Here is a 12065-nt window from a genome sequence, read left to right as displayed (position 1 = left end):
AAATGACAACTTGTGTTTTTGGATAAATATTGCCTTTTATAAAAAAGCCCTACAACCATCAAACCAAAATTAATCAAACTCAAACCACCCCAAATATCACTTGGAATATTGTTTCCCATACCTATATTAGATTTAAATAGAAGTCTGCATTTTAGCTCTTTTTTATCTTAGAGAGAGAGATCTACTTCACCATGCTGATGTGCTGCTCAGATGCCTACTTATTACATAACACTTACTCTGCAGCCTTATTCTACGATGTGGCTGAATGTATTTCCCCCTCTAGCCTGAAGTATGTAGGTTTGGGCCACAATCTGTCATTCCAGTTTTCTGCAAAGTGCTGTAAATTGGGTAAGAGTTCTCTAAAATTGTGAGGGACTAAATTTTAAATGAAACAATCAAAGAAAAAGTATAAATAAGCATTTGATGAGAATTGAATAGGAAGTTTTTATGGAAAAAATGGAATGAGAGGCATTCAAACAGGAGGTGTGAATGTGTGAAATGCTCAAAATAGTCTTTGGAAGTGTGGACTAGAGAGGATGTTACATCAATAAAAATTGTATGTATATGAAACAGAAGCAGGTGGTTTTGTTTTTCCCCGTGAAAGGTGATTGTTTTGCCACATCTGTATTCAGTGACATACTGAACATCAGTCACTATTTCTGGTGGTTTCACTGTGCTTAGTTTGAAGTACCCCAATGCCTGAACTAGATGCCTTGCGGTGGTAGTGCAAACTGCTTGGTTTGGATTCAATGATGATGCTGATGAGGCTTGTGAACTTCAAAATCCTACTTGGAGCTTCTAGATGATGTTTTGTTTTCTTTTACTGCATGGATGAGAACTTGCTGTGAGTTTGTAAATTGTCTGCTACAATAGAATGCTGAGTTTATACAACTCCCTTAGATTTAAGAGCAAAGTAGATTTTTGAAGACTGGAATTATAGAAACTCTGATGTGTTTTCAAATAATTTCTTCCAATGAAGAAAATCTTATATTCTGTTCTCTTGTTTTTATGTATGAGAGAAAGAAAGGCACTTCCAGGCAGTTTTGACTTTAAAGATTTACATTCTATATCCAATAAGGCTGTTGAATATACAATGAAGTACTTTTATTGGCAAAGAAAGGATGTTTGCTTGTTCCAGCTACAATAATTAAGACTTTTGCTGACAGAAGCAAGCTGAATGCATTTTGGGTTCAGAAGCATCCTATTTATAGTCTAGATGCAAAATGGTCTCTATTCACTACAATGTCTCATTTGCAGGTTATCATTCTGCTTTCCTCTGAAAGCTAGTCAGCAGATGTTTCCTTTCATCTTGACTCATTGCATTAGTGATAGAAAAAAATTTTGTGTATGACCATGGTACTCATCATAAGCAGATTTGGATGACAGAACCAACTTGTTGAAAACACAGAACAGTATAAAGAGAAAATTCTCTTGAATTTTATATAAAATATAATACATTATTATATATAATATAATCTCTTGTATAGCTATGATATTCAAATCCTTTAGGTTTTGAATCAAGTAACTTCCCAAACAGTTGCAGTAGCACTGCATTAATAGATCCTCCTTGAGAAAAAAGGGAAAAAAATAAAATAAACAAATAAAATGTAGTAAAAAAGTAAGCTAAAATTAAATTTAAAAAATACAATAAAATTTTGCCACAGGTCTTTGCATGAAAATTTTCTATGACCTCACACCCCATCAGTGTTTTATTTCCCCACGCAAAGTGAAATAATGACAAAAATAGCAGTCTTTCAAACTTCTGAAATTGCTTTAAAGATAGTCTTTGACAGTGAAAGTAATGTTGATACCATTTGGTATATTCTACGGACATTTTGCCAATTTCATCCAGTGCTGTTGAAGTTTTATTATCTAAAACTGTCATATTTCAAAGTTTCAAAATGCAAAGCTATTTCATAGAATTTAGCAATTCCATGGGCAAGATAGATTTTTTTTTGCATGTGAAGTGTTGTGGAAGAGGAAGTGGTTTATCAATGGTATGTTGGCTTACACGTCAGCAAATTTGTTGGTTATTTTCCTCAAAATTCCAAAGTCTGTGAAAAATCATTTAACTTCATTCTGCTTAAAACCACTTGGGGGTGGGAGGGCATGTTTGCATCTGAAGTAAAAAAGACACAGCAAGTTCTAGAAAGATTTTTTCCTTTTCCTTTTTTGACCAGCGATCACTGGGGATCACTAGGTACAGATCCAGTTGTTAATGGACTCTGCACTAGTTAATGAATGATTTATTTTCATACATTCCTTATAATTACTTTTTCAGTACTTTGTTTATTCCATTACCAAAAGTTCCCTTCTGTCCCACTTCCATCTGCACAGACTGGGAAAAGCAGGCAATGGGTACATTTATAGATGGAAATCCCTTATTACCTTAGAATCAGGACTGACCCATTTGGAGAGATACTAATGAACACTAAAGACTCTGGGAATTCTGCAATTTGGTCCAAGTGATTGGATAATATAGAAAAGATGTAAATGTTATTGTGTTTGAAGGTCTGTAGCTATTGCTTTGCTTTGAGATAGGTTAATTTCCCATCTCAACAGAATTTCTGAACAGTAATGATCTTGAAGTACATGGCATCTTTTTTCTGTGTTAAGCATGAATTAGAACTTACTTTTCTTAAAACCCCATTAACTTAGAAGTTATTAAGCCATACACAGCCAAATATTTTTGTCAATACTCATTTTCACACTTTATTATGGTCCATGCTAGACGCACAGAACAGGAAAATCCAAAGAAGTCAATGCTGACATTAAAGGGTACCATCTAAAGCCACTCAGATAGTTAAAGAAACCCTTACATAACACAGCTCTAAACCACCTTGCACAGACTACGCAAAAAAGGTTCAAGTCAAAGGCAGCCTGCAATTCAGTAATTGTAAAATCCACAGAAGTCAGTGGAAAAACATTAATAGGCCTCTGTAAGAATACCAAGGCTTTACATTTACACTATTATCACCATCTTCAAGTGGAAATTAGGCCAAGAACAATACACGTTCTTAGAAATCACCCTAATGTGTACATCCTTCCAGCACAGAGAATTCTTTATTAACATGTACTTAATACTAATTGCTAATAGACTGTATTCCCTTACAAAGTAATCTTGGAGACAAAACCTGCCTTCTTTCAAAACAAGCAGACAGAGCAAGACTTGTTTTCTTTGAATAGATTGCCATGCCATGCCCCTTTGTAGCTTGCCTCAATACACCTGGTGTGTTTATTCATCTAAAACTTTTCCAGCGTATTTAAAAACTTTACCACAGTACTTAGATTGTAGCCTCACAGACTCACATTTGCACTCACTGCATATGCAGTGCATAACAGAAATCAGTCAAAACTCATGACAGCCTGCCACAATTCCAGGGACTGAATTCTGAAAACTGACTTTGGATTTACCCCAGAATCTGCCAAATCTGCAGGGATTAAAAATTCACAATTTGCCTCAAATGTGTGGATATTTTGCCCTCTTTGAGTTGCACCTATGAATGGAGAACAATCTATTTTCTCAGAGTAGTGATACATGTCTAAAGCACAAAGGGGAACTCCAGAGGCACGTGAAGTGTGGTAATTTCAATTAAGCTGATGAAACTATGAGAAATTATGCCAAAGGGTTTGCCTATGCTGGCTCAAAGCTTGCTGCTGAAGATGATATATATTTGCTAACCTAAGAATGCATTTTCCACTGTCCAGCAGCTAGTTAAGAAGATTAATGACTGCTTTGTAGTTTCAATTAAACTCCTTTATCACCAAGAGGGACCAAACAAGTTTTGATTTCAAAAGTACTGCTTAAGAAAGAAGACCAGGGCTGCATAACACTGACATTTTATTAGAATTCATCTGTAACAAATGGAACTTGTGTCAGCAAAGAACTGATTTTCATACAGACTTCCTTTTGCCACCAATGTAACGAAGTAAGAAAATAAAAAGCACGCCTTTCATTCTGTAAAACATTTACGCGTACTACTAATTAGAGGTAATTGTATCTTTTTTAACAAGCCATTTTACAAGGTAATTTTTTAAAGTTTTTCAGTCTATGCATCCAAAACAAGAGCAAAGAACACAAGTTTTTATTATCTTTGTAAAGACACTCCAAGCTTGAATGGCAAAGCCACATAATGGATGGTTATAATGAGACCTGCAGCCTTCTGATATCTGTGGAGTATCAGGGCACCAAGGGGAAAAAAAAAAAGAAAAAAAAAAAAAAAAAAAAAAAAAAAACATGAAGAAAAAAAAACATAAAGAAAAATGGGAGAGAATAAAAGGAAACAAAAAAAGCAGTTGCTTTTTTTTCCTTTTACATGTTCTGTGTCTTTTAAATATGTACAAGTGGGTTTTGTAAGCAATTTCTTACAGATGGGTTCAAGTTATTATTGGGTGTAGAATCAATAGGGCAGTGCATAGTACAAAGGTATATATAGAAAGTGCAAATCTCCTTAGAAGGTCACTCCTTCCGCCAGCCATCTTCTCTGCTATCTAACCACTCAAATAAATTTTTAAAAAAGAGCTAAATTAAACTTTTGTATAAATCATTTTTATATATTTTGTGGTTTTTTCCCCATTGCAACTAATTACAGAATTAGACATAACTACATATACAAACGTAAATAATAGCACCGTACTGGTTATGCTGATGAAACCAATTTTAAGCTTGGAAATGTATGATGTATGTAGACAAAGATGCTCACAATTTAAATTAACTGTAGAATGCATATATTAGAATACAGAAAGTGGAATGCACATCAATGATGCTAAGAGCTATTGTAAGAAACAAAAAACCTGAAAGGGGTATGTAGTTGTACAACAGTTTTTCTCACAAATTGGCTCTGCTTTTTTGTATTTCTTTTACTCCCTTAGTTTTTTTGGAGCTTGCAAGACAGTCTGCTAGGGAAAATGCACTGATCTTTGTACAGATCCAGTGTGCAGAAACGTTCCTTAGTCTATGTTTTCAAAATGACACTTTGTTTTGTATTTCTGAATTCCTATATTTGAAGTGAAGAACATGACCACACTACATAACCTGGTATTTTAATAATTATTCAACGTATATATCAAGAAAGAAGAAGAGAAAGAAACATAGTGCACATTCTTCTCTGGTTCAGATGTAAGTTATAGAATCTCATTCTGAGGTAGCCTTCTATAATACTTCTATTCCATATATATATATATTTATATTTCTGTTTTGCTTTTTTTGGTTTGGTTTTTTTTTCATTACAAAAGTGCTCAAATACAATTGCTGGAGTTTGGTCTTTCTTATTTTTATTTCTCATAGGAGTGGGAAAATTGGAAGAAGAACTAAAAATGTTGAGGCCACATGGAGAAGCCACAGCAATACTCCTATTTGAAACCCAAAGAAAGCATCCTTTGATGCTGATATACTAACAACAGGAGATCACATGCTGACCAAGGTCAATGTAAACAGCATTCTAGAAAGAGTCTCGAAAAGTACTTTGTGCTGCTTAGAGAATTTTCCTTTTTCCTGCAATAAAATCTGTCAATCTCCGATATGTCATGTGGGCTCAGTCTTGCTAGCCTTACATGAACCTTCCCACTGAAAGCAAGGGTTTGACTTTAGCAATCTGTTGACACAAGTGAATGAGCAGGACTTGGCCCAAAATAAATCTGAAAAAAAAAAAGAAAAAAGAAAAGAAAAAAGAAGATGCATAAGCACTGCTGATGTCAACTGCTGCTACTGTGCTGCTACAGCTCGGCAATGACAGATAACACTATAACCAGTGATAAAGTGGGTTTGAAAAGCCAACCAGAAATAGATTTCCAATTTGTGGGCTATTCTGTTATTAGAAATATGGAAAGATAAAGGGCCTTGACTACCTATGTGTTTTGGGTTATCATTTATTACCATCCATACTTGATTAGAAACTGGAAATGCATATTTTTCAAAATTGTCTGGTACATGTATTAAAATGTCTGAAAAGAACAACAGAGATATAAACGAACTAAACTAAATACAAATGAAGGCTAACTTAAAGAAATACTATTCAAAATAGGCATCAAATATAAGGCACTCTAAATGTAAAATTAAAATAAACCCCAGCATCCCCAAACAATGCTGTATGCCACAAAACATTTGATTTCACAGAGCAATGTGTGTTTGGCTTTGCCCTGTTACATACGATAAATGTAAATTATATAGCGCACACTATAGACAGTATACTATTGAATACAATTTTAAAACATCTTAATACCTAGTATATTACAACATTCTCCCCTCCTAAAGGGATATGCACTGACCTTTCCCACATGCACACCTCCTACATTTAATAATATGATTTCTTATTGCCCTATAGTGTTACAAATATTGAACTTCACTTGAAGCCTAAATCACATACTCTGTGTGCGTGTGTGCATGTGTGTGCTCTGTATGTGTGCATGTGTGTGTGTTCAGGTGGAAATGTGGATACAAATATTATTTGGGATAGAGATGGCATTCGAATATCAATGATGTGCATTCCTCACTTCTCTTTGAAACAGAAGTTTATGGACCTTAAAAATGCAGAGATGATCAAATTGCAGTCTGATATAATTGTGGAAAAATTTTCCCAATGCTTTCATAAATACAGGTATGTAAGGACTGATATGTTTATGTGCATGTGTGTGAATCTGTATCTGAATCCATCTGTATTCTCTGCAACTATACAGAGTCAAAAAAGGGTAGACAGTAATACATATATATATATATATATAAAAGAGAGAGGGTGTGTGTGCATGTGCATATGTGTGCGTGTGTGTGTATGTGCTAGCAGCATCTTTATACTTTGCGCCTCCCTGTTGATTCCAAAATAAACCAAAAAGCCCCATTTTGATTTAACTGATTACAATGAATATTTTCTTAAAGAAAAAAAACCCCAAATAAAACTACAAAATTCATATCTAACAAGACTGTGGTACTGTAGGACTGCACAAAAATGTGCAAATTTTCAAAGTATCTAACATTTCTACAGCACAATATTACAGATAACAGTTCTACAGCTTAAAAAAAAGTCTACATTTTAAAACAAAAATATTAACAGTTATGCAACCTTTTCTTTAATTCACTTCATCGAATGATAAACTCTTGTTAAAAAAAGGAAAAAGTTTACACAGTTAAAAATGAAGCACAGGTCAGCAGTATCTTTACAATACTAAAAAACTAAATCAAGGACTTTCTTTTTAAACATTCCCACATTTTCCCTTAAGTGTTATGATGAGCAGTATGATGGGAAACGGTGATGTTGAAGTAAAGAGTCTGCTTTGTTTGAGAAGCCAGAACCCAACCTTGCAACAAACATCTTGCACTGAACTGCAGTTCTCAAAACTCCTCTTTGCAAAATCATGTAATCCTGAATAAGATGATCACTCTTTCTGATTAAATTTCCTCTTCCCTTTAACTTCAACCAATGTCGAACCCTTGAGGTATCTGTAAATGAGATCCTTCAGACGCCTCAGTGGTCAGGATTCTTTTATTATGGTTAGGTTATTAAACTGTGAATTCTTGGTCCACATGGAATACTTCTTGTTGGGTGGGGTTTTTTTTGTTGGTTTTTTGTTTTATATATCCCCAATATGTTGTTCATTTGTTTCTTTTTTTATTATTTTTTATTTTATATATCCCCAATAATTGCTCCTTAGCTAAGAGTTAAGAAGTACTTCTAAAGCACATTGTATGGCTCAGAAGCGGCTCTCTGGATCTTAAAGGGCCTGCAATAAAAATCCACAATGGGCTTTTATGTTGCATAGTGATCAAAGCTGCCCAGATACTCCAGTGCGGCTCGATAGCAGAACTGGTATTGATCCTAGAGAAAGAAAAATAGAAAACAAATGCATCAAAAAGTCATCTTGTTGGTTGGTTTCTAGTTTCTTTCAAGTAATAGTGAATATTTTGTAGCTACAAACAAATATACTGCAGAGGCGTCTGTAGTTCAGCAATATGCACTTGCTGACACCAACAGAAAACCACTCTGAGTTCCAACAGATGAAGACAGACAGTCATTTAATGCAACAACATTTTCCACAGAATGGAGCTTCTTTTTGTGCAAAAACTATATACCCACCTACAAACAGTGTGCTATTCTCCATTAAAACAATATCAGCATAAAGCTTTCTTCTGATAGGAACATGCTAGGATGCTTTCCCTGCATGTATTTGAAAATAAGTAGCAAAATAAACAATGAATTCTACAGCTAATATAACACACTAAGTAAAAAGGGCCATCACAGCTTAAATATGGAATTCTGTATGGAAAACCATCAGGTTAAAAATCATGTAAAGAAAGCAAAGGGAATTCCAGCCTTTCAGTAAGATAGGCTTTGATGAAGATGTGAAGATACCTTGGCCTGTGTCAAGAAAAGGACCTAAGGAGAAATATAGAGCTAAAGGACCTTATTCACATAAAATAGACTTCATTTCAACATATACCTGGAAGCAGAGAGAAGTTTAGTGTGCTGAGAAATTTTCTTATACCTCAGATGAATCTAACATTTGTAAGTTTGTGTTATTCTCACCTCCATAAATCAGTCCTTTTGCACATTTATGTTATGCTGCACACTTACACTAAAATGGCACATCTAAGTATTTCTTTCCAACTGCCATTCTTGGTTTAAATGGTAAAAAGTAAAAAATTAAAAAAAAAACAAACATAAAAGAAATTTCTCAAAAATACCAGGGATGTCTGTTTATTTTTCTGATAGTACTGTGTGGTAACTGCACAGGTTGCAGTTGTTAAGATCACAATTAAAATTCTTTTGGAGACCAGGAAACTAATCAGATATTTGCTTCACTGAGGTAGTATGATTACTCATAGTTCATTTCTGTTAGTTGGAACAGTTAGAACAGTGGCAGAGTACATTACACATATGCTTGAATTGTAAGTGTGCGTGTGGTCCACATGGAAGTGCTTTGTTTAATAAGGATTAGATTTCCTGGCAGTTTATAACACTGAATGAGAGATTTGTTTGCCACAGAATCCTGGAAGAAATGCCTACAGAACACCTCTGCTTTCAGTAGTAGGGATGACGGGTAGCATACAGAAATAAGTCACTGCAGGAGGAGGGAGCATATATTGCAGAATTGAACTCTGCATTTGTCAGGTAGGTTCAAAGAAGCATAGTTTTCTGTATACTTTAGCTATTTCTTGCAGCCAAAATGACAGAAAGCAGTCATTTTTCATTTTGCTTATCCAGAAGAATGATGGTAATGGAAAAGAAATGGAATTAACTCTTCAGTATGGTTGCAGTGATTTACTTGGCTAACTGACAAGATTAAAAATAAATATCTATATTTTTCATATAAGCTTTTATGAAGTTGTCTTCTAAGAAGTAAAACTACCCAGCTTCTATGGAAGAAGTTTAATTTTCTTGTAGAAAATGGCAGACTCTGGGGAACCATCTTAAATTTCACAGACTTAATTTAAAGGGCAGCGTCAATCAAATTAAATAAATGTGTGATCTAAAATGTTTCCCTTCTCTTTCCCTTTTTGTTGGTTCTCCTAACCTATTGGCTCTGGCTTAGTTCAAGTCTTCTGCTCAGAAATTAAGGCAAAAATTAAGGGCATTAACTGATAATGTTTAAGCATTCTTTATGATGTGACAGATTTCCAAGCATACAGGCACAGGTAACTGGTCTATAATGCTTATCACTTTCTTTATTTCTCTATGCCACACTTAATAACATAGAAATTATTTACACTATAGTTATCCTGAATGCTGAATTTACCATGATGATTTTCAGGCCAAAGAGCCACTTGCTTGGTGACACAAAAAAACCATGAAAATAATACAGTGTCAGTCTGAAGACATAATCAAGACCTTGCTTCCAGGAAAAAAAAAAAATCAGTGGATCCACCTGCAGAAACAATTTGCCTGCTTCTTTACTACCACACATTTCTGCCAGGGAACAAGGATCAAATAAAAATGTGTGATGCTTCACAAATGGATTTTCTTAACTGCCATAATTTAGGATCCACTATTGAAATGATTTTTTTCTTCCTCATCTTGCAGTAACTACTGCGATAACAGGAAATAGTTCTTTTACAGATTTTACCCTGTAGTCACGGGGCCAATATATGTCTTCAGGTATTACTGTAAGCATGTTTTATACAGTATCTATCTGTGCATATTTTTGCTTGTGTAAATACCACTTCTTTTCCATCACCATTGCATAAGGATACGCATGCTCACCTCTGTCTGTACCATGGCTGGCCGCTGTGTCCTTAACATTTTGACAGTCTGGAAGATGTCTACAACACCTTCATATCTCATTCTTTCTAGCACAATGCTCAGGGTTATGAATACTCCTGTCCTTCCAACACCCGCACTGTTGAAGAAAATGAAAGGAAAATAAAAAGAAAAAACAACTGTTAATCGACAATTAATAATGAAAGAATTGGCTGACAAATTCTTTGTGGTTACAACACACCATATGTGTATAAATTTCTATATGGGGAAAGGCTCACTAAGCAAAATTCCATAGCAAATTGCCACATTGCATTCAAAAGAATAACTTCACTCAAGCTAACCTTACATTTACCGAGTACATCCAGACTCTCCAGTCTCCCTTGCAAAGACTTGATTTGTTCATCCAGATATACAATAATCACTGCATGGTGAAGGCAAATGTTTATTTGCTACCAGTAACATACATTGGAACTGACAAGAGAAAATGAAGCCACAATGCATTTTACTGCTTGCTTTACTTTAGTTTGTCATGTATATGCCCTGTTTTGCACATCTTCTCTGTGTTATTTTATCTTCTACTTTAAGTTCGAAGTATGGATGTTCATTTAATATTGAACTTGTTCATACATGGTCCAATTCAAAAAATGGACATAGAAAGATCTCAATTCAGGTCTTATTCGAGTCTGGCAGTCTGGATCTTTGCTTTCCAATGCTGATATACATTCACCATGTTTGTCTACTTTAGTCTTAAAAATATTCTTTGAGTATATATGTGGCTTGTTTGCTCTCTCTTCTTTCCTGAGTTTCTGCTATTAGCTTTAACCCTCAAGAAATGATGGAAATTCTTGCCATCAATAGAGCCAATAGCTGTCAGCTTTTAAAATTAAACAATCACTTATTCAGGATGATTATCCTTTGCAAAAGAGACAGGTAACTACACAGAAAAAAGACTTTCTAAGTCTGAACTTCTATGGATGGAAACCAAGCACCTTGTCATCTCACTGTTGATGCTAATAATTTGACAAGGTTTTCTCCAGCCAGATAACCCTGGAAAGCTGAATATTTATAAGAATTCACCAGATAGATGAATGGAACAGCATGAACAACAGGAAAATCCTGAAGAACTCTTGAATGTTCGTATGAACTATGACAGAAATCCAGCAAATTCACAAAAGTAGTGTGAAAATTGAATGTTCAAATTTTATGATGGTATCTTAAGTGTTTGGTCTAGATCAGAGCTCTTTTAGGGCTATTAGACATATGCAATTGGATTTATCAATTTTGCATAAGTTGTGTGCCCTCAGATTGCTGAAGCCAAAGGACGACTGACACACCACTTGACAGAATATCATGTTGTCAGTGGTGATTTACCTATATGGTATAATAACAGTCCTGGACATCTAAAGCAATTGCAGTGCCTGATGAGGTAAATTAGACAGCTAGTACTTTAGAAACATCCTGAAAAATCCTGGAACCTGCTCATTGGAACCAGCTTGAACTTTGCAGACCTGATGACAGTGTGATCTAAACTAAGAAGCCCAGAAAATGACCAGGAGAATGAACACAGACTACCATTTTACATTGTCCTGCTCTGCTATTTAATTATTAAAAAAAAAAGATTCTAAATGTGTGAGAGTATTCTGGCCTCATACAATAGACAAATCTTCATTACTTTCAAAAAATTACTTGGAAACCTCAAGCAAAAGGCAGAAATTCCTTTGTTGTCTTGGGTACTTAAAAAATCAGCAAGTGTCTCCAGGAGAGACTTAATGAAGAAGAGAAACTAATATGGAAACAGCTCAATGCTTGCAAATCCTAATTGGTCATCAAGTGTAATGTCTTGAGAAAAGCCTGTGGGAAATTGATCCTCTTCCCCTT

At 34.9% G+C, this 12065-nt stretch overlaps 1 protein-coding gene across 29 annotated transcripts in view; it reads right to left on the bottom strand.

The window, feature by feature from the left end:
• Window positions 1-2684: 2684 nt before the first annotated feature.
• Window positions 2685-12065, bottom strand: part of PTPRD (protein tyrosine phosphatase receptor type D) — a 1161500-nt gene continuing 1152119 nt past the window's right edge. For 24 of the 29 annotated variants that reach the window (XM_030968025.1, XM_030968023.1, XM_030968027.1 and 21 more), the window contains 2 exons: window positions 10191-10326; window positions 7604-7808 (listed from right to left, as the gene is read on the bottom strand). In XM_030968025.1, coding sequence (XP_030823885.1) covers window positions 7740-7808; window positions 10191-10326 — 205 coding nt within the window. In that variant the 3' untranslated portion in view covers window positions 7604-7739. Of the gene's footprint in view, window positions 7809-10190; window positions 10327-12065 lie in introns of all 29 variants that reach the window. The other 5 variants (XM_030968017.1, XM_030968045.1, XM_030968047.1 and 2 more) reach the window with 1 other exon arrangement.

This window comes from Camarhynchus parvulus, chromosome Z (assembly GCF_901933205.1).
Source record: "Camarhynchus parvulus chromosome Z, STF_HiC, whole genome shotgun sequence".
Taxonomy (NCBI): domain Eukaryota; kingdom Metazoa; phylum Chordata; class Aves; order Passeriformes; family Thraupidae; genus Camarhynchus; species Camarhynchus parvulus.
This window is presented reverse-complemented; position numbering and strand designations above follow the sequence as displayed.